The 18,038-nt window shown below is 45.7% G+C and overlaps 2 protein-coding genes across 3 annotated transcripts in view; both read left to right on the forward strand.

The window, feature by feature from the left end:
- The window catches only part of strn (striatin, calmodulin binding protein), a 47,104-nt gene extending 36,352 nt beyond the window's left edge, over positions 1 to 10,752 (forward strand). For both annotated transcript variants that reach the window (XM_071503110.1, XM_071503109.1), the window contains 10 exons: positions 699 to 842; positions 978 to 1,114; positions 1,253 to 1,428; positions 1,587 to 1,634; positions 2,013 to 2,134; positions 2,604 to 2,771; positions 3,214 to 3,354; positions 3,841 to 3,942; positions 4,737 to 4,823; positions 4,976 to 10,752. In XM_071503110.1, the coding sequence (XP_071359211.1) occupies positions 699 to 842; positions 978 to 1,114; positions 1,253 to 1,428; positions 1,587 to 1,634; positions 2,013 to 2,134; positions 2,604 to 2,771; positions 3,214 to 3,354; positions 3,841 to 3,942; positions 4,737 to 4,823; positions 4,976 to 5,145 (1,295 nt within the window). In that variant the 3' untranslated portion in view covers positions 5,146 to 10,752. The remainder of the gene's footprint in view (positions 1 to 698; positions 843 to 977; positions 1,115 to 1,252; positions 1,429 to 1,586; positions 1,635 to 2,012; positions 2,135 to 2,603; positions 2,772 to 3,213; positions 3,355 to 3,840; positions 3,943 to 4,736; positions 4,824 to 4,975) is intronic.
- A 756-nt stretch (positions 10,753 to 11,508) lies between these two features.
- btbd3a (BTB (POZ) domain containing 3a) lies at positions 11,509 to 17,203 on the forward strand. The gene is made up of 5 exons (XM_071503111.1): positions 11,509 to 11,836; positions 12,210 to 12,432; positions 13,372 to 13,462; positions 13,723 to 13,841; positions 13,926 to 17,203. Exons 2-5 carry the CDS (start codon positions 12,269 to 12,271, stop codon positions 14,956 to 14,958), a joined length of 1,407 nt encoding a protein of 468 aa, XP_071359212.1. The 5' UTR covers positions 11,509 to 11,836; positions 12,210 to 12,268; the 3' UTR covers positions 14,959 to 17,203.
- Positions 17,204 to 18,038: the final 835 nt, after the last annotated feature.

An 18,038-nucleotide genomic window follows, 5' to 3' on the forward strand; every position in this document is an offset into this window, starting at 1 on the left:
TGGTGGAAACATGATCAGTCAGTCAGTCAGTCAGTCAGTCAGTCACAGTACAGGGCTCCTTCCCACATGTTTATACAGTGTTGACCCTGACCTGGTCCGGTCTCCTGCTCTGACCTCTGGCTCTTCCTGTCTCAGAGGTTCAGTGTTTACAGGTGTTGGACGTCTCTCACTCTCATACTCGTCTCTTTTCGTTTGTCTTCTTTGCTTTTCTCTCCCAGTATTTGCTCTTCCATACAGATTTTATCTTTATTTATTTTTACCTTCCTGTTTATTTTTCCTGTTGGTTTCACTGTCAGTGGCTCATGCTGCTGACGTCGTGTAGTTTTCTGGTTTCAGTCACAGTCCCAGTTCCTCCCTAACGTCCCTGTTTGTTTCTTCATGTTGATGAGTTCTGCAGCTGATACATTTAATCTTATTCTCATTTCTTTACTTTGTTTCTCTGGTTTCTTTCCCTCCATCCTCTGCAGAGCTGCTGCTGGTTTATTTCCATCCTCCTGCTGTTTGATTCTGATTTTATTCTGTGTTTGAGATGAAAGAACCAATGAGACTTTACCAATGTCTGTTTTTATCTCTGTCCCAAACTGTTGTTCCCGGCCTTCTCCTGCCTCCATGTTTCTGTTTCCTCCTCTCATTCCCTCTCATCCTTCTTCTCCCTTCATTGCTGTCTCCTCCTCTTCCTCCTCCTCTCCCTCCTCCAGGACCAAACCGGTCCAAGCTGCAGGACATGCTGGCTAACCTGCGGGATGCTGATGAGCTTCCCTCCATGCAGTCCCCTGTGACGCCCCCCTCCCGGCCCAGTGTACCCAGACTCAATGAGCACGAAGTTGGACGCCCAGATGACGGTAACCAATAATCAAATGTTTTCTGCAGATCTCATTTACACTTGAACAGTGATGGAGGCTCATGAAGACGGTCTGATGAACAGGTGGATCACATGGTCCGGTCTCTCTGACCCACTGCCTGTTTTCTCCCTGTAGAGGCGATGACGTTCCTGCCGTCGTCTGGGAAGTCGTTCATCCTGGGCCGAGTGGACGAGGCGGTTTCTAACGAGCTCGGACTGGGAGAACTGGCCGGACTGACCGTCGCCAATGAGGCCGACAACCTGGCATATGATGTGAGTCAAACAGATGAGTGGTTCAGTGGATTGCAGATACCTGTCACTGTCTCTGAGATCCACCTGGGTTCCACCTGAGTGATGCTGAGTCAGCAGGGGGGCAGGTCACCTCTCTAATGGGAATTGCTCCTCCCTCAGATCGCCAACAACAAAGATGCTCTGAGGAAGACCTGGAACCCCAAGTTCACCCTGCGGAGCCACTTCGACTCGGTCCGGAGTCTGGCCTTCCACCCAGTGGAGCCGGTCCTGGTCACAGCCTCCGAGGATCACACCCTGAAGCTGTGGAACCTCCAGAAGACGGCGCCCGCCAAGAAGTGAGACAGAAATATTAATCTGTGTGATGATGTCAGTTTTACCCGAAGAACAGGGAGAATCAGGCCATCATTTAAAACACGATGATATTAGAGCAAAGACTTTTATTTTGAATATCCCCTGTCTAAAACAAACCTTCTTCTCCTCTTTAATCTTCCAGATGTGCTGCTTTAGATGTTGAGCCCATCTACACATTCAGAGCCCACAGGTGAGGTTTACCTGTCTGACACAGGAGAGAGTCTCAGCTCTGATCCTGAATCCAGATTAATGTGACACTTATTATTAAACAGGATGAGTAAACATATTAAACTTATCTTATTCATACAAATTCTATTTATAGGCCTGAACTGCAGCTCAGCACCAGAATATATTAGGTCACAATTCTGAATTAATTTCATTCATTTAAAAAGTTAAAATCTGAAACTGATCCTTAAAGTTCAGTCACTCTAATCCCACTGATGGAAAGTCTCATGTCCGGGCTGTAATGAGACTGTGTGCACAGACCTCTGATTATTGTCACACAGACAGAAAACTGCATGAAGCTCATCAGTGATGAAATGAATCATGTCCATCCTGTTTCCTGTAGCGGCGCTGTGCTGTGCGTCACCATGAGCTCCAGTGGCGAGCAGTGCTTCAGTGGGGGGGTGGACGGCACCATTCAGAGCTGGAACACCCCCAACCCCAACATCGACCCCTACGACTCATATGGTACGTTCCAGTTTGGCCCATTAAAATCAGTTTAGTAGCATGAAAGCTACATGAGGCCACACAGTGAGGATCCATCGTCCATCTGAGCAGAAGAAGAACAACAACCAGCGAGTCTCCGTCAAGAGTTTAGACCCAGGAGATCAACTTCAGCTGCTCCTGGTTGCAGCAACAAGAGGAGAAACATTTTTACTGCTGCTAACTCAAGATTTAAAGGAGCTATATGTAATTTTTCTTATTACTACATAGCTAACATTAGCATTAGCAGCTGTTTACTCACCAGTCTAGAAGAAACGTTGTGAGTTCAGCATCAAACTTCATTCTTTACTCACCAACATCTATGCTAACGTTAGCTATGTAGCAACAGCAAAACTTACAAATAGCTCCTTTAAACCTTTGTCTTGAAATGTAATGTAGCATGAAAGCTGTGGTGGAGAATATTCTTCCAACACCTGTGCCGTTGTTGCTGCAGAGCCCTCGGTCCTGCGGGGGGCGCTGTGCGGTCACACAGACTCGGTGTGGGGTGTGGTCTACAGCTCGGCTCATCAGCGCCTCCTCTCCTGCTCGGCCGATGGCACAGTCCGGCTGTGGAACGCCGCTGACACCTCGCCATCTCTCGCCGTTTTCAACGAGAGAGGAGGTGAGAAACATCTGTTGATTAACAGGCTGTTCTGTTGATGATCTCATGATCCTTAGACTTCTCCTCTAGCACCGCCAACAGGTCGAAATGTGGACGTGACATCACAGATCAAATGTAAGCAGGTCAACATTTGGCGTCTTAGCAAGCTCAACACTGAACATACATGCTAAATGTACTAACATGCTAACTGCGCTAAATGAGCCCAGCACCCCAGTCTGTTCTGTCCGACCCATTAACCTGCAGCTGTCAGTAAATCAACTCTGGACCCGTTATTCTGAGACCAAAGACCAGCAGCTGATCAGACACTCGGAGCTGCTGCAGCGCACAACAGGAACTGAACCACAAAAATGTTAAAGATGCAGCGACAAGTGAAGATTATAGAGGAAGACACACACACACAGACACACACACAGTTGTTAACCTGTGGCTGTGTGACCGTCAGAGCTCGGGGTGCCCACCTCGGTGGACCTGGTGAGCAGTGAGCCGGCTCACATGGTGACGGCGTTCACCACCGGACACATCGGACTCTTCAACATGGAGACGCAGCAGCTCGTCCTGAAGCTGGACTCTGCTGGACCGCCAGGTAAACCGACCAATCATCATCATGTTCTCTGTTTACAAATGTTCCACAAGTTTATTTGTTTACATAAGATGTATAAAAGACATGAGAGGGAACATTAGAAGACAGTAAAATAAAATATAGAAATAGAACAAAAAGAATTAACAGGAGAGTAAAAAATAAAGTGCAGCATAACCTATGAATAAAAAGTCCCAAATTTAATTTTGTTATTTTGCTTATTGTCTTATCTTTGTGAAAGAGATGCTGACCAACATTAAACCTTTAAAAACACACATGTACAGTTTCATTTTACCAGCTGCTCACTGTAGTCTGCAGCAGTCAAACAGGAGGAAGTGGAGCATTCGTCTGGGACTATTTTCACTGGTGGATTAACCCACACTTGGCTGTGTGGTGCAGTGGTTCCCAACCTTAGTGACACTTCTGCACAACCAGCAACAAACTGATGGACTGAAGGTTGTAGCTAATGTTGTCCCCCCCCCAACAACACAGAGGCTCCCTGCAAGATCAACAGAGTGCTGAGTCATCCCACGCTGCCAATCACCATCACAGCACAGGAGGACCGCCACATCCAGTTCTTTGACAATAACACAGGTACACACCAGGTCCTCACAGTCCCACACACACCAGGTCCTCACAGTCCCACACACCAGGTCCTCACAGTCCCACGCACACCAGGTCCTCACAGTCCCACACACACCAGGTCCTCACAGTCCCACACACCAGGTCCTCACAGTCCCACACACACCAGGTCCTCACAGTCCCACACACCAGGTCCTCACAGTCCCACACACACCAGGTCCTCACAGTCCCACACACCAGGTCCTCAGTCCCACGCACACCACGCACACCAGGTTCTCACAGTCCCACACACCAGGTCCTCACAGTCCCACACACACCAGGTCCTCAGAGTCCCATGCACACCACGCACACCAGGTCCTCAAGGTCCCACACACACCAGGTCCTCACAGTCCCACACACACCAGATCCTCACAGTACCACACACACCAGGTCCTCACAGTACCACACACCAGGTCTTCACAGTACCACACACACCAGGTCCTCACAGTCCCACACACACCAGGTCCTCATAGTACCACACACACCAGATCCTCAGAGTCCCACACACCAGGTCCTCAGAGTCCCACACACACCAGGTCCTCAGAGTCCCACACACCAGGTCCTCACAGTCCCACACACACCAGGTCCTCAGAGTCCCACACACCAAGTCCTCACAGTCCCACACACCAGGTCCTCAGAGTCCCACACACACCAGGTCCTCACAGTCCCACACACACCAGGTCCTCAGAGTCCCACACACACCAGGAGGGAAAATGTTCAACAAATAAAAATTCAAATTAACTTGAGAATTTGTTGTGACTTTAAAGGGAAGCTGATCCACTCCATGGTCGCCCACCTGGACTCCGTCACGAGTCTCGCCGTGGATCCAAACGGACTTTACCTCATGTCTGGAAGTAAGTGTTCATCTGCACGCTCTCAAATGTCAAATCCAAGCCTGATCAACGGAGACTCTGGGGATGGTTTAAAACCCGTTCATGTGAGCTTCTTCTAGTGCAGTGAGGTCATCTCTCTCTCTCTCTCTCTCTCTCTCTCTCCGTCCTCCCAGGTCATGACTGCTCGATCCGTCTGTGGAACATGGAGAGCAAGACGTGCATCCAGGAGTTCACCGCCCACCGCAAGAAGTTTGAGGAGTCCATCCACGACGTGGCGTTCCACCCCACTAAGTGCTACATCGGCAGTGCCGGAGCCGACGCGCTCGCCAAGGTCTTCGTATGACCTGCAACCGACTGAGCGTGGAGCTCTGAGGACGAGTGGAGAGGAGACACTGCCATGAAAGAAGGTGGAGTTTGGAGGAATTTATTTCCGCGTCGGAAGGTGACAGTGACCCGGACTGCTCCTGTAAGATTCGTCAAATATTTGTCCCCGCCCGCCTCCTTGACTCGGGCTGGCCCGGGTCCCGAAAACAAACCAACCTCTGGATGAGACGATGAATGAAAGGCCAAAAATAAAAACAGGAACCCTCGGTACATTTTACAAAAGCTGGAATCTCTTCTCTCTCTTTTCTGTCACAGGTGAAGATTCAAACTCCACCTGCGTCTCCGTCACTAACCCCAACACTCGGGCGAACAGCCCGACGGTGTTGCTTTGAGGTGTTCGTCATGACAACGTGCCTTTTTTCTTCAGAGCATCACTTCTTTTAGGTGTTGAGAGGATGTGGGAGCAGCCAGTTCACGTTTTCCTCCTCACACAGTAAAATAACTGGACGACGCCGACTCTGCACACGACCTGGTGGATTTCTGCTTCTACATTAACGTGGTGTGATTTTTATTATTTGTGCCTACAGCCTGAAGAAGACCACATGGAGTCCATTTCACCATGTAAACACCCACACAGGAGGTGAGAGGTCAAAGGTCAGGACCTTGAGCTGCTCAAGGACACTTGCCCCAGTTGGACAGTCAAGGTAACACAGGTCAGATCACAAACACCTGAGGAGTTTCTTTTCAAAATAAGATGCTTTTGAGGGCAGTGAAACAGTGAAACGATCCGATATGAAATCAGCTGTAGTCAGAGCGACAGCTCCTGCTGTGTCCACGGTGACATGTTCCTGCAGCACTGTGCAAAAGTTTGAGCCACTAAAGATGTTCAGATTATTCTTCATCATCATCATCAGGAGGCGTCTGATTAGTCCAGATTCTTCCTGCAGCAGGATCAGTCCAAACCAATCATCGACCTCCAGATGTGAAACCTGAAGCATCAGCAGTGAAGAGCTGAGAGCTGCAGTTCCTCTAATGACCACTAGAGTCTGGCTCCAGCAGTGAGTCAGTCCCCACAGACTCCCATGTCCAAATGTCCAACTTTACAGCAGAAAGAAACATGTTTACAGCCTGGTACAGAAACTGTTCTGCTCTCTAGAGATCATTTCCTCCTTCATGACACCTGTACGGCTGAATTTATACAACTCACCTGTTTATATTTATTAGGCAGGTTCTCTCTTCTGCTGTAAACCTTTGCACAGTGCTGCCTCCTGCAGCCCACACGGTGAGGAGCGAGGCTCCAGCACAGCAGGATTACAGAGACCTGATGGTGTGATGTAGCTCAGGGGTTAGAGTTGAGCTCTGTGTGAGAGCAGCACACACATTGACTGATTTCACTGATCAGATTGAATTTTTCTTCCTGGTTCTGGCTTATTGCCGCCACCAGCTGTCAGTCAGAGGAACAGCCTGGAGCTGGCAGCTGGAGAAGCTAAGTGCACAACATACAAGTATAACAGAGGCCCACTCATAAACCTGCTGCTCCACAGTTCTGCTAATGGTCAAACACTAACTACATGGGACCTTACAGAACTTACAGGGATCCTGATCTGGTTATTGATCCCTGATCCCAGTCAAAGTCCAACATATGTAGTCTGATCCAATAGTTATGTTCACCTAATTACACAGCTGATCAGTACATGGCTGAAGCTACAGCCTGAAAATGAGTCCAGGTGAAACGTAAATCCTGATCCACATCCTGAAGCTGCAGCTTAAAACTGTTCGTTCAGGATTTTGATTCTTGAGTCGAGCAGGGAAGTGAAACCTGTGACGCTGTCGTCTGACCATCAGGGATGTTTAATGAAAGGTCTCAGCCTTTACTCTGCCAGGTGAGGTGAGGTGCAGGAGGGGGTCAAGAGGCTTTAAAGCTCCATATTTTACTCTTCTCCTGTGTTTTATCTGAAGTGTTGATCTCCATCAGAAGATATATCTGTGGTTTTAAGAACCAAAAACCATCTCAGTGTAGTTTTACATCTCCTCTCTCAGGCTTCTCTCTGGAGCTCTAGTAACAACAGGTCAGTCAGCCAATCAGAAGAGAGGATCTGAGCCTCTGAGCTCTGAGGCTCTGAGCCTATCTTCTGATTGGCTGACTGCATTGTTGTGACATCACAAAGTTCCAGAAGTCCTGACGGCTGGTTTTAAGGCTCAGTGTCTGAATACAGGCTGTGTGCATTTCTCTGTGGACTGAGGCTTTGATACTTTCACTGTATTAATATAGAACCTAGACCTGCTTTATAATCACAAACACATGGACATCTACCTTTAGGAGCTTTAAAGTCCTCCTCGTCCCTGACAGACACACCTGTTAGAAAGCAGAAGAAGAAGGAGATCGTGTGTGGGATCATTTTGAAATGAAAGCCGTCAGTGTGTTTGGAGAATCTGCAGGTGATGACTAACTCCTCCTGTCCTCCACACCTGTCAAAGACATGGAGGACAGAAGCGAGGAGCTTCTGTCCAGAGCCACATCTCACCTGAAAACATCTGGAACTGACCTGAAATCTTTCAGCTTTGACCTGTTTCAGTTTTAGTTTTCTTTCTTTCTTCTTAGTTTCTTCAGATCCAGTGGTTCTGATTGTGGTGATGAGGCTTGATTTGAAAACCTGCTGCTTTTTGTGTGTGTGGTTATTTATAGTTGAAACTCTGACAAACTGCAGCAGGAAAAAAAGCAGCAGTGACGCTTTTCTCATTTATTTTTCTGCTTTTCTCACGTCACGTATTTATTACGATTTTAAAACACCAAATTAAAGACGAAAGGTTCAACTGAGACGACTAGATGCTTCCTGCTAAACCTGACAGGTGTTGTTGCTAATGCTAATTAGCTCGTTTTGTTGTAAAATAACAATAATAACAAAACTCTAAGACTTTAAGTGACACTTTTAGTTCCCAAACTGCACACAAGCACTCCTCCTGATTTGTACATGCTTTATATGCTGACTGCCTGAAAATACTGTATTTTGTGTAATTATCATTATTATTATTAATATTATTATTATGGTTTGGAGCAATGCCGAGTTTTTTAAATGACTCTTTGTGTTTGGTGACAGACTTGTAAGATACAGGTAGATATTTTTTTAAAGACGTTTTTCTCTGTTTTACTTGAAAGTGACGTTTTTTCTTTCGGGGTTTCTGCTGGTGTTAGTAGACGTATGTGTTCATGATGACTCCATCTCTCAGCACTACAACACTTTTATTTTTGCTTTTTACCAAATGATCATCTCGTAAATGCAGCTGTGCTCCTGGCACGGTGGGAAATGAATTTGCTTTTCTTTTAGTGTAAAAAGGGTAAACAGACTGGATTTGTACAGTTTTTAGGTATTAAAGCAGATCTATTTATTAACCTGGTGTAAAGGGAAATTTCAACTGCAAAGTGAATCATAGATGAGCCGAAAGATCAAACATGATCTGATGTGTGGTGAGTAAACACACAGCGAGTCAGTGGCTGCAGATTAAATTCAGCTTTCCTGTAAAATTATGTAAAAAATGAATGGAGTCTGGTTATTTGTTGTCCTGACACTTTAAATGTGTTTTTAACTTTAGCATTCACTTTCATTTCCAGCAGAAAACAGCTGGACACCACTGGCTCAGTCATGTGATGTCTGCGTCCACACTGAGCCAACTGGCTTTTTAAAAGGTGCGACCACATCTCGTTCTCCTAAAGATCTACATCCACACTGAAATGTCTGAACAGTGAACAGCTGAACCTCTGCTTCAGTCACCCAGTAACAGCAATATGACGGATCATCAGCTAAACTGTTGCTTTAATACAACAGGATCTTTTCAAAGTCCAATCACAAGCGATCATAAAGGTTTATACTGAAATTTAAAATCTGTTTAACACTAACAGGCCTCTGCCTTTAAAACCCAAGACCAAAGTTTTCACACATGTCCACTCTGAAGTTTTAAAGGTCCCATATTTTAACTTCTCCGGTGTTTTATCTGAATTGTGCATTTCTCTGTGGACTGAGGCTTTGATACTTTCACAGTATTAATATAGAACCTAGACCTGCTTTATAATCACAAACACATGGACACCTACCTTTAGACTGTGTGGAGCTTTAACAGCTCGGCTTCAGGCTGGAACATGCTTCCCTGTGCGGGGGTGATGCTGGAGCCGCCTCCTCCCAGTAGAAAATTGGATCAGTTAGTCAGCTTGTTTGATGCGCCATCGCCTCCTCTGCAATTACCCATAACACCCTGCTCTGAGTATATTCACTTCAACGTTTTTGTGCATCTGTGCAGAATCATTAATTCCAAAACGGAGGCAAAAGTGCATTTTCAGATTCAGCCAGTTGACTGCCTCCCTGTTCATCCTGTCAAAAGCCCAATAACAAACACACCCTCCAGCTGTGAATTAACCTGAAAGCCAGGTTTGTGTTGAAAGGAACTCATCATACACAGCAAACACAACAGCATGTCCACATTTACATGACAAAAACAGAGAACAGATCAGAAGAAACAACATTCATCTTTATGACTTTTCTGGTCTTTTAAATGTTGATCACAGAGTTTCACCTCTTCAGGCCTCCGTAAACTATTCAGATGAAACAATCAGAGAAAGAAATGCTTCGTGGTTGGACTGCAGTGATGCAGAGTGATGCAGAGTGATGCAGAGTGATGAGTGGTTGTGAATGGACAGTGAGTCACTTCACACAGTTGTGAACCACTGACACACAGCGACAGAAAACAGTGAAGAGATCGAGCAGAATCCCACTGGGCCTCCTCCGTCTCTGTAGCAGGGCGGGAAATAAAGGCGGTGTTCGCTTCAGACACTGAATTCAACCCAAACAAACTCCACCAACATCTGTCACTTTGTTTCACTTTCACAGCAACAGCATCAGTTTTATTATTAATCCAACCTGAACAACATCAACCCTCTGATACAACCTGGAGCAGCGCCCCTACAGGCATGCGCACCGGACCTTGGTTGCCATGGTTACAGTAATAAACTGCGGACTGTACTGAGAGCAGCATACCTATCTTCGTCGCCATGGTTACTATAATAACAGTCATGGTTTGGTTATGTTTAGGAAAAGATGGAGATCGGGGTTAAAAGAAGTACTTCCTCAACATTGGACGATCTTTGTTGTCATGGTTACAACAATAACCACATGGTTAGCTTTGTGATTCGGTCACGGTCTCGTTGATCTCAGTTCACACTTGATATGAACAGATGTTGGAACAGATGTTGGACGTCACCTGCACAGCAGCAGTGACACAGTGACGTAGGCAGCTGAGCTGTGTCGTCACAGTGTTTGTATTCCTCATCTTCAGCCAAAAACAACTGAACCTTCAAACTGAAACCTGTAAATTATCCTGTTGTCATTTGATGTGTACAGTGAAATGTTAAACAGAGAGATTATAGAAGCTAAACAGGCTGTACAAACAGTACATACAGTACATACAGTACATGAAGTACATACAGTACATACAGTACATACAGTACATGAAGTACATACAGTACATGAAGTACATACTGTTGTTTTCTTTTTTCATGTTGTTCTTTTTATTTTTAAATGAAAAGAGTGATGGATTTATCAGTAACAACAATAAAGAAATATGTTGTATATCATGATGGGGTGTGTGTCTGTGTTGCTTTTGTGTTATTTCAATAACTCAACATGTCTCTTTGCAGCTTCACATACTGAACAGCAACACACACACACACACACACACACACACACAGTGTGTTTCTGTCTGACCCTCAGGAACAGTTTGGGGTTCTGCCCAGCGACACTTTGACTTTAAACATATCAGAGACAAGAATAGAAAAAGACGACCAATAATTATATTTACTGACAACAAAATGAACCAGAGCTGCGGAGAAAATAAAGAAGAAAGAGGGCAGAAATACACAAGGACAGCAGCTTGATTCATCAGATATAAAGTGTCTGAGAGGAACACTTAGTTTCAATATTAGCCATTCAGCATTATCAGATATTACTATTAAATATTGTGTGTGTGTGTGTGTGTGTGTGTGTGTATATATATATATATACATATATATATATATATATATATATATATATATATATATATATGTATGTATGTATGTATGTATGTATGTTATATAATTATTATCCCCTGTTTCCCAGATCAGATTTTCCAGCTGGTTCATTCACATGGTGAAAAATTCACAACATTCATAAGCATCGGACACTAAACAGTTATTAATGCTTTGGACCTGCAGATTTTTTAGGACCCATTTGTCACATTTGGCAGCTTTTACTTCTGATTTTACTGTGAATATTAATACACTTTTGATTAATTAACATTTTAAAAGGGGACACGAAATCAAATATCACAGTCATGAAATGAAAAATGAAAAATAAAATAGAAAGCTAAAAGTCAGTGCTAAACTGAAAAGATGATAATGATTGAAGACAAGGAAAAACAATACCGTAGAATAAAATGAAGCACAGAATGACTTCAGTGAGTTTCAGTTTGAGGAGCAGTCGCGGCTCCTTGTGTGGGTTTCCTCGGCTTCCTCCAGGGGACAGCGACTTCCGCTCATGAGCTGAGGCTGCTGCCGTCAACCGTAGAAGAAGAAGCTGGCTAGCTACTGTAAACAAAGCTAAGCCACCAGTCTGTGAAACAGCTGAAAACCCGCTGGATGTGGTGAGAGGATATGATCTGAAATATCGCTGGTACACACTGAAGTAAGTGGAGACCGAGTTATTCACCAAACAGCCGAACGACGGCGGGAAATGACCTTATAAACCTTTAGTTTAGTTAGCTAACCAACTAGCATAACATGCTACAGTTCTCAGTGAAACGACTCCCCGGGGCTCGGACATTGTCTGGTGAACTTTTAGTTTTGTGTGTCTGTTTGGCTCTGTGTTGAGGTTGTGTAGTGTTGTCAGGCTTCATCGGTGTGATGTGTAGAAAACCCGCTGGTGAAAAGGACTTTGACGATGTGTGGCTAACGAAGCTAACATTAGCACAGCTACAGCGAAAAACCCTCAGATTTTAAACGGAGTCTGGTTGCTCCGTTCACTGTCACTGATTGTTATAAACTACATCTCTCGGCAGCCCCCCCCCAACACTCCGCCGTTCAGCCATGAGCCGGCCTGCAGTCTGACTGGAAGATAATGGCTGCAGAGCTGTTCCCCACTAAGAAGCTGGTCCCCCCCGCCTCAGCAAGCAGCACCACCTCCATCCAGCAGTACCAGCAGCAGAACCTGACCAACAACAACACCGCCGCCGCGCAGGGCTGCTGCAACTGGCAGGGCCTGTACCCCACCATCCGGGAGAGGTGAGTATCTGAGCGCCCCCAGACCAGGTGCCCCCAGACCAGCCCCTGGGTGATCTGATCAGTGTATTGACGGAGGCATTGCTCCGTGTGGGCCTCGACACCAGTCGGTCCTGGTCTGAAGCTCTCCGTCTGTCTGAGTGTTGCCGCTGACCCTCTTCATCCTTCACCTTCTAACGGCTGCTTCCTGCAGGATAATGCTCCCTGTCACAAACTGGTGTCAACAACATGACCGTGAGTTCAGTGAACTTTAGTGGCCTCCCCAGTCCCCAGACCTGGATCCAGTAGAACATATTTGGGATGTTGGGAGGGGGGGTCACCTTGTTCCCACTGACCTTCTGGCCGGTAAACACCACGTCCTTGGACTCTGATCGAAACAGGGACTCACCATTACTCATGCTAAATATATGACAGTGTAGCAGGGTTGTTGTTCTCCTCTTCTGCGTGTTGTTGAGTCACTGAACCATTTTCAGCCTCTACACTGATCTGCTGCAACACACTGAGGAACAACTTGTGACTCATAAAAGTCAAGAAAAAAAAACTGCTTCTCCTTCAACAAGACAAAAACTTTTGCAGCTGCAGAGTCTCCAGTTTATCATCAGATTATTAAGATGAGACAACATTAGAGTATAGACTAACTCTAATGATAAACAGTATCAGGTTTAAACAGTAACCAGGACCTGGTGTAGACCTGGAGCCTCAGTCAGGATTCAGATCCTCAGATCCTGAACGCTGAAGAGTCTCAGCTGTTATGCAGCAGCAGTGATTTCACTCAGACTGAGATTAACCACAGATTCATTACTGCTACATCACACACACGTTAATGACCTCGTTAAGTGTTGATTTGTCTTTAAGCTGTGTTGGAAGGTCCTGGGGGAGGAGGAGGCTCCATGTGAATCTTTTTTTCTTCGCATAAATTCTGTGAATTCTGTGTCCTTGTAGAAATTCAGTCATGTTCAACAATGAGATGATGGCCGATGTTCACTTTGTGGTCGGGCCCCCTGGTGGGACGCAGCGAGTTCCAGGACACAAGGTAAAAACCCGTCACCCTGCAGCTGCAGAGCTGTGGAAGTGACAGTGATTCTGTGGATCTGTTTTGACTGAGAAACTGAAGAATCACTGAGAGTCACATGAACATTCATTCAGATGTTTCCTCTGAGATTCAATATCAAGGCACAAACTATATAATGTGTTGAATTAATTTTCTATTAAAGTAATAAAGTTTTGATTGAGCTGAGGAGCTGTGCGTCTCTGTTAGATATGAATCCATCCTGTCTCTCTGCTCTGCTCCAGTACGTCCTGGCCGTCGGCAGCTCCGTGTTCCACGCCATGTTCTACGGAGAACTGGCCGAGGATCAGGACGAGATCCGGATCCCTGACGTGGAGCCTCCATCTTTCTTGGCCATGTTGAAGTATGTGGAGCTCAGATTTCCTCTCAGTAGAAATGTCATCAGTCTGAATGTTCAGTGACGGCAGCGTCTGTTTGACCTCCACAGGTATATCTACTGCGATGAGATCGACCTGTGTGCCGACACCGTGCTCGCCACCCTCTATGCTGCCAAAAAGTACATCGTGCCTCACCTGGCCCGCGCCTGCGTCAACTTCCTGGAGACCAGCCTGAGCGCCAAGAACGCCTGCGTGCTGCTGTCGCAGAGCTGCCTGTTCGAGGAGCCCGACCTGACGCAGCGCTGCTGGGAGGTGATCGACGCGCAGGCCGAGCTTGCTCTGCGCTCCGAAGGCTTCTGCGACATCGACACCCAGACGCTGGAGAGCATCCTGCGGCGGGAGACGCTCAACGCCAAAGAGATGGTGGTGTTCGAGGCGGCGCTGAACTGGGCCGAGGCCGAGTGCCAACGACAAGACCTGCCGCCGACCATCGAGAACAAGCGCCTGGTCCTGGGGAAGGCCATCTACCTGATCCGCATCCCCACCATGGCGCTAGAGGACTTCGCCAACGGAGCAGCGCAGTCTGGCGTGCTCACGCTGAACGAGACCAACGACATCTTCCTGTGGTACACCGCCGCCAAGAAGCCTGAACTCTTGTTCTGCACCAAACCTCGTAAAGGCCTGGCGCCGCAGCGCTGCCACCGCTTCCAGTCCTGCGCCTACAGGAGCAACCAGTGGCGGTACCGAGGCCGCTGCGACAGCATCCAGTTTGCTGTGGACAAACGCGTGTTCATCGCCGGTTTCGGTTTGTACGGCTCCAGCTGCGGCTCAGCCGAGTACAGCGCCAAGATCGAGCTGAAGCGTCAGGGCGTGCCGATGGCCCAGAGGATCATCAAGTACTTCTCAGACGGTTCCAGCAGCACCTTCCCCGTCTGGTTCGAGTACCCGGTGCAGATTGAGCCGGACACCTTCTACACCGCCAGCGTGGTGCTGGATGGCAACGAGCTCAGCTACTTTGGCCAGGAGGGCATGACAGAGGTGCAGTGTGGGAAAGTGACCTTCCAGTTCCAGTGCTCCTCGGACAGCACCAACGGCACCGGAGTGCAGGGGGGCCAGATCCCGGAGCTCATCTTCTACGCCTGAGCTGGCAGGAGAGAGGACGCCACAGAGATTCCTGCTTCACCGACATGACGAGTTTTAATAGAGGGTGTGGAGACGAGTTCTCAGGAAGCTGCTGATGGAGGGAGGGCTCTACTGATCCTGGATCTACTGCTGAGCCTGAACCCTCACATCCCTCCACCACCTGTCGCTGCTGCTTTTCCACAGCAGCTGCTGCTGTTGTTGTTGAGCTGTGGTCGCTGCAGTTTCCACCTCCTCTTGGTTGCAGATACATCTTGCAGAGAAAGGTCTTATGGGTAATCCTGGGCTGCAGAGGCGTTCTCACACACACACACGCACACACACACACCCACACACACACACCCTCCAGATGTCAGTAATGCGCGGTGCAGCTGTGTGTGTGTTGTTAACTCTTCTTCTCTGGTGGAGGTGTGTCTGACACTAAACTATATTTTTATTATTGTCAACAAACCCGACAGATTCAAACCAACAGCAGACGCCTCACAAACGTTTACTTTCCTTTGTAAACAGTCTCAGTAATTTCCTGGACAGGAATAGAGTATTTGTTAGGGACTATTTTCAGCGGCGGATTAATCCACATTTGTTGCTGTAGTGAGTATTTCGACCAGCAGGAAGGTGTGTGTGACTCATGGATGTGTTTGAGTGGAGCTCTGAGGCTCAGAGGAATCCGACACACGCTCTCAGTACCTGCTCACAGGTGACGCTCAGTGTTGGCTGGAGTCTGTACATGAGGTTTGTTGGCAGTAAATCGTCACTAACATTTAACCTGAAATCTGTTCTCTACACAGAAGAGAAAAAGCCATGCAGAGGTCTGTGAACGCCAGCTGTTGATTGGTCGATCAGTTATTTAGATTTGTTGTTTAGTTCACAAAACACTAGGTTAAAATAGGTTTATTATTGATTATGTATCAAGAAAACATAAGAACACAGTGAATCATGTTAACCACAGTTCACACCAACAATATTCAGTCAGTGATGATAAAGAAAAGAAGCAGAGACGAACTAAACAGTTACTGGAACCGTGCAGTCTGAGCAGCTGGAGCCAGTGAGAGTTTCTGCTCCATCATTAAACAATCAATCAACCATATTGATTCAGTTTGTCCTTTAAAGCTCCATGTTTTACTCTTCTTCTGTGTTTTATTTGAAGTGTTGATCTCCATCAGAAGATATATCTGTGGTTTAAGAACCAAAAACCATCACAGTGTAGTTTTACATCTCCTCTCTCAGGCTTCTCTCTGGAGCTCTAGTAACAACAGGTCAGTCAGCCAATCAGAGGAGAGGATCTGAGTCTCTTGGTGACTGCTTTGTTGTGACATCACAAAGTTCCAGAAGTCCTGACGGCTGGTTTTAAGGCTCAGTTTCTGAATACAGGCTGTGTGCATTTCTCTGTGGACTGAGGCTTTGATACTTTCACAGTATTAATATAGAACCTAGACCTGCTTTATAATCACAAACACATGGACATCTACCTTTAGACTGTGGAGCTTTAATGGATAAATTGTTTCAGTACTAAGTATAAACACTAACGTGTTCACACATGTTCAGACAAACACTGCCGTCGTCTGTGAGGCCTCCTCCTCAGTATGAACAGGTTTTCAGTTTCCCGCCTTAAAGATGTCGTGTTTAGTTTATCATGAGACAGTGAACTGTGTCACTCAGCTGAGTTCCTCCTCTGCTGTTACTGAAGGATTTTAAAAACAGTGAGGCTCTGAAATAAAGTCTGGTTGTTATGTTTCTCACCTGTGCAGGTGAATACTGAGTTTTCTATTTCTAACAGCTCATCACACACTGTTGGTTTTCTACCCTCAGCTTCCTCTGGTGCTCGGTCCTGCTTCACCCACAGGTCACCTGAACTCCTACCTGTTCAGCAGTGCAACAGGTGATCAGAAAGGATTTTCACTCTAACTCTCCCTGTCAGTTTTTTGTGTTGTATTTAAACAAACACTGACCCTCAGATATCACTGCAGATGCTTTTATTTTGAAAACGTTAGACTCTTAGTTTGTTCTTTTTTTGTTCCTTTAATGTTGCAGTTGTGTAAATATGTTTCTGTGACTGTGTCCTGAAGCACTTCTTCATCTAATCTCTTTAAAAATGGAGGACAGACTCTTTTATATCTAATTCTATATTGAGAAAACATATTTTTGGATGTTTTTGTTTCCTGTTGTCTGAATCCAACCAGAATGTGCAGTGAGTCCGTGGCCTTATGAATGTGTTGTTGACAGATTTGGAAATAAAAGATTCAACTGATCTGTGTCAGTTCTCTGTTGCTTGTGATGTGCTCAAAAGCTCCAGAACAACAAGTAAGTGGACCTTGAGTATGACATTTTTTTTCAAGCATCATTTTGTCGTGTCTTCATTCATTTCTGTCCCACGTCTCTGAAAATCTAAATCTGCTCAGATTTAGTCCCTCGTCATGATACTCTGAAGAAAACAAACCGTTTCTCAAGCAGTTTTTTTCTCTTAACTTCATTTAATAGTTTCAATGAAAACACATAAAATGAAGATATATAAAGAAAAATATCACTCATAATAAGACAGAACAAATGATCAATAAAATAACCAAAATGTAATATATGCACAAAAAAAGAAAAAAAAACCAACATGAGAACCAGATAAAAGACAAAGAAGACATTTAGAAACATGAATAATCAAAGTAAATGAATGAACAGTTTAAATCACGGCAGTAAAATATTCTGATCAGGCTGAAGAGCTTTAAATTCTATTTTCCTAAGATCCTGGTTCCTACATGGAAACGTGTCAGACAACAGGCTCCTTCATCCACAGAAACAGACGCTGTGTAGAATCAACTCTCAACTGAAATCATGTTTCAACTGGAGATTGAATTGTGCATCTATGTCATGATATGAGCTTATATATATATGTATATATATATATATATATATATATATATATATATATATATATATTAGTACACGTGTTGTTTTTTAGGGGTTCAGTCACATGAGACGTTGAAAGTCATTGTGTCAACAGATGCAAACAGAAGTCAAACGTTTCCACGGACACACAGAGCCACAGTGTCTGTGGGCTGTTTTTAGCCTTTATTTGTTTATATTTTGAAAAA

Source organism: Trachinotus anak, unplaced genomic scaffold (genome assembly GCF_046630095.1).
Source record: "Trachinotus anak isolate AG129_WGS33_773 ecotype Australia unplaced genomic scaffold, CSIRO_AGI_Tana_v1 ptg000019l, whole genome shotgun sequence".
Taxonomy (NCBI): domain Eukaryota; kingdom Metazoa; phylum Chordata; class Actinopteri; order Carangiformes; family Carangidae; genus Trachinotus; species Trachinotus anak.

Coding starts and splice junctions, on each gene's coding strand:
- btbd3a (XM_071503111.1), top strand. CDS start 12,269: ATGGCTGCAGAGCTGTTCCCCACTAAGAAGCTGGTCCCCCCCGCCTCA. Junction 12,433..13,371: donor TACCCCACCATCCGGGAGAG/GTGAGTATCTGA, acceptor GTGTCCTTGTAG/AAATTCAGTCATGTTCAACA. Junction 13,842..13,925: donor TCTTTCTTGGCCATGTTGAA/GTATGTGGAGCT, acceptor TGACCTCCACAG/GTATATCTACTGCGATGAGA.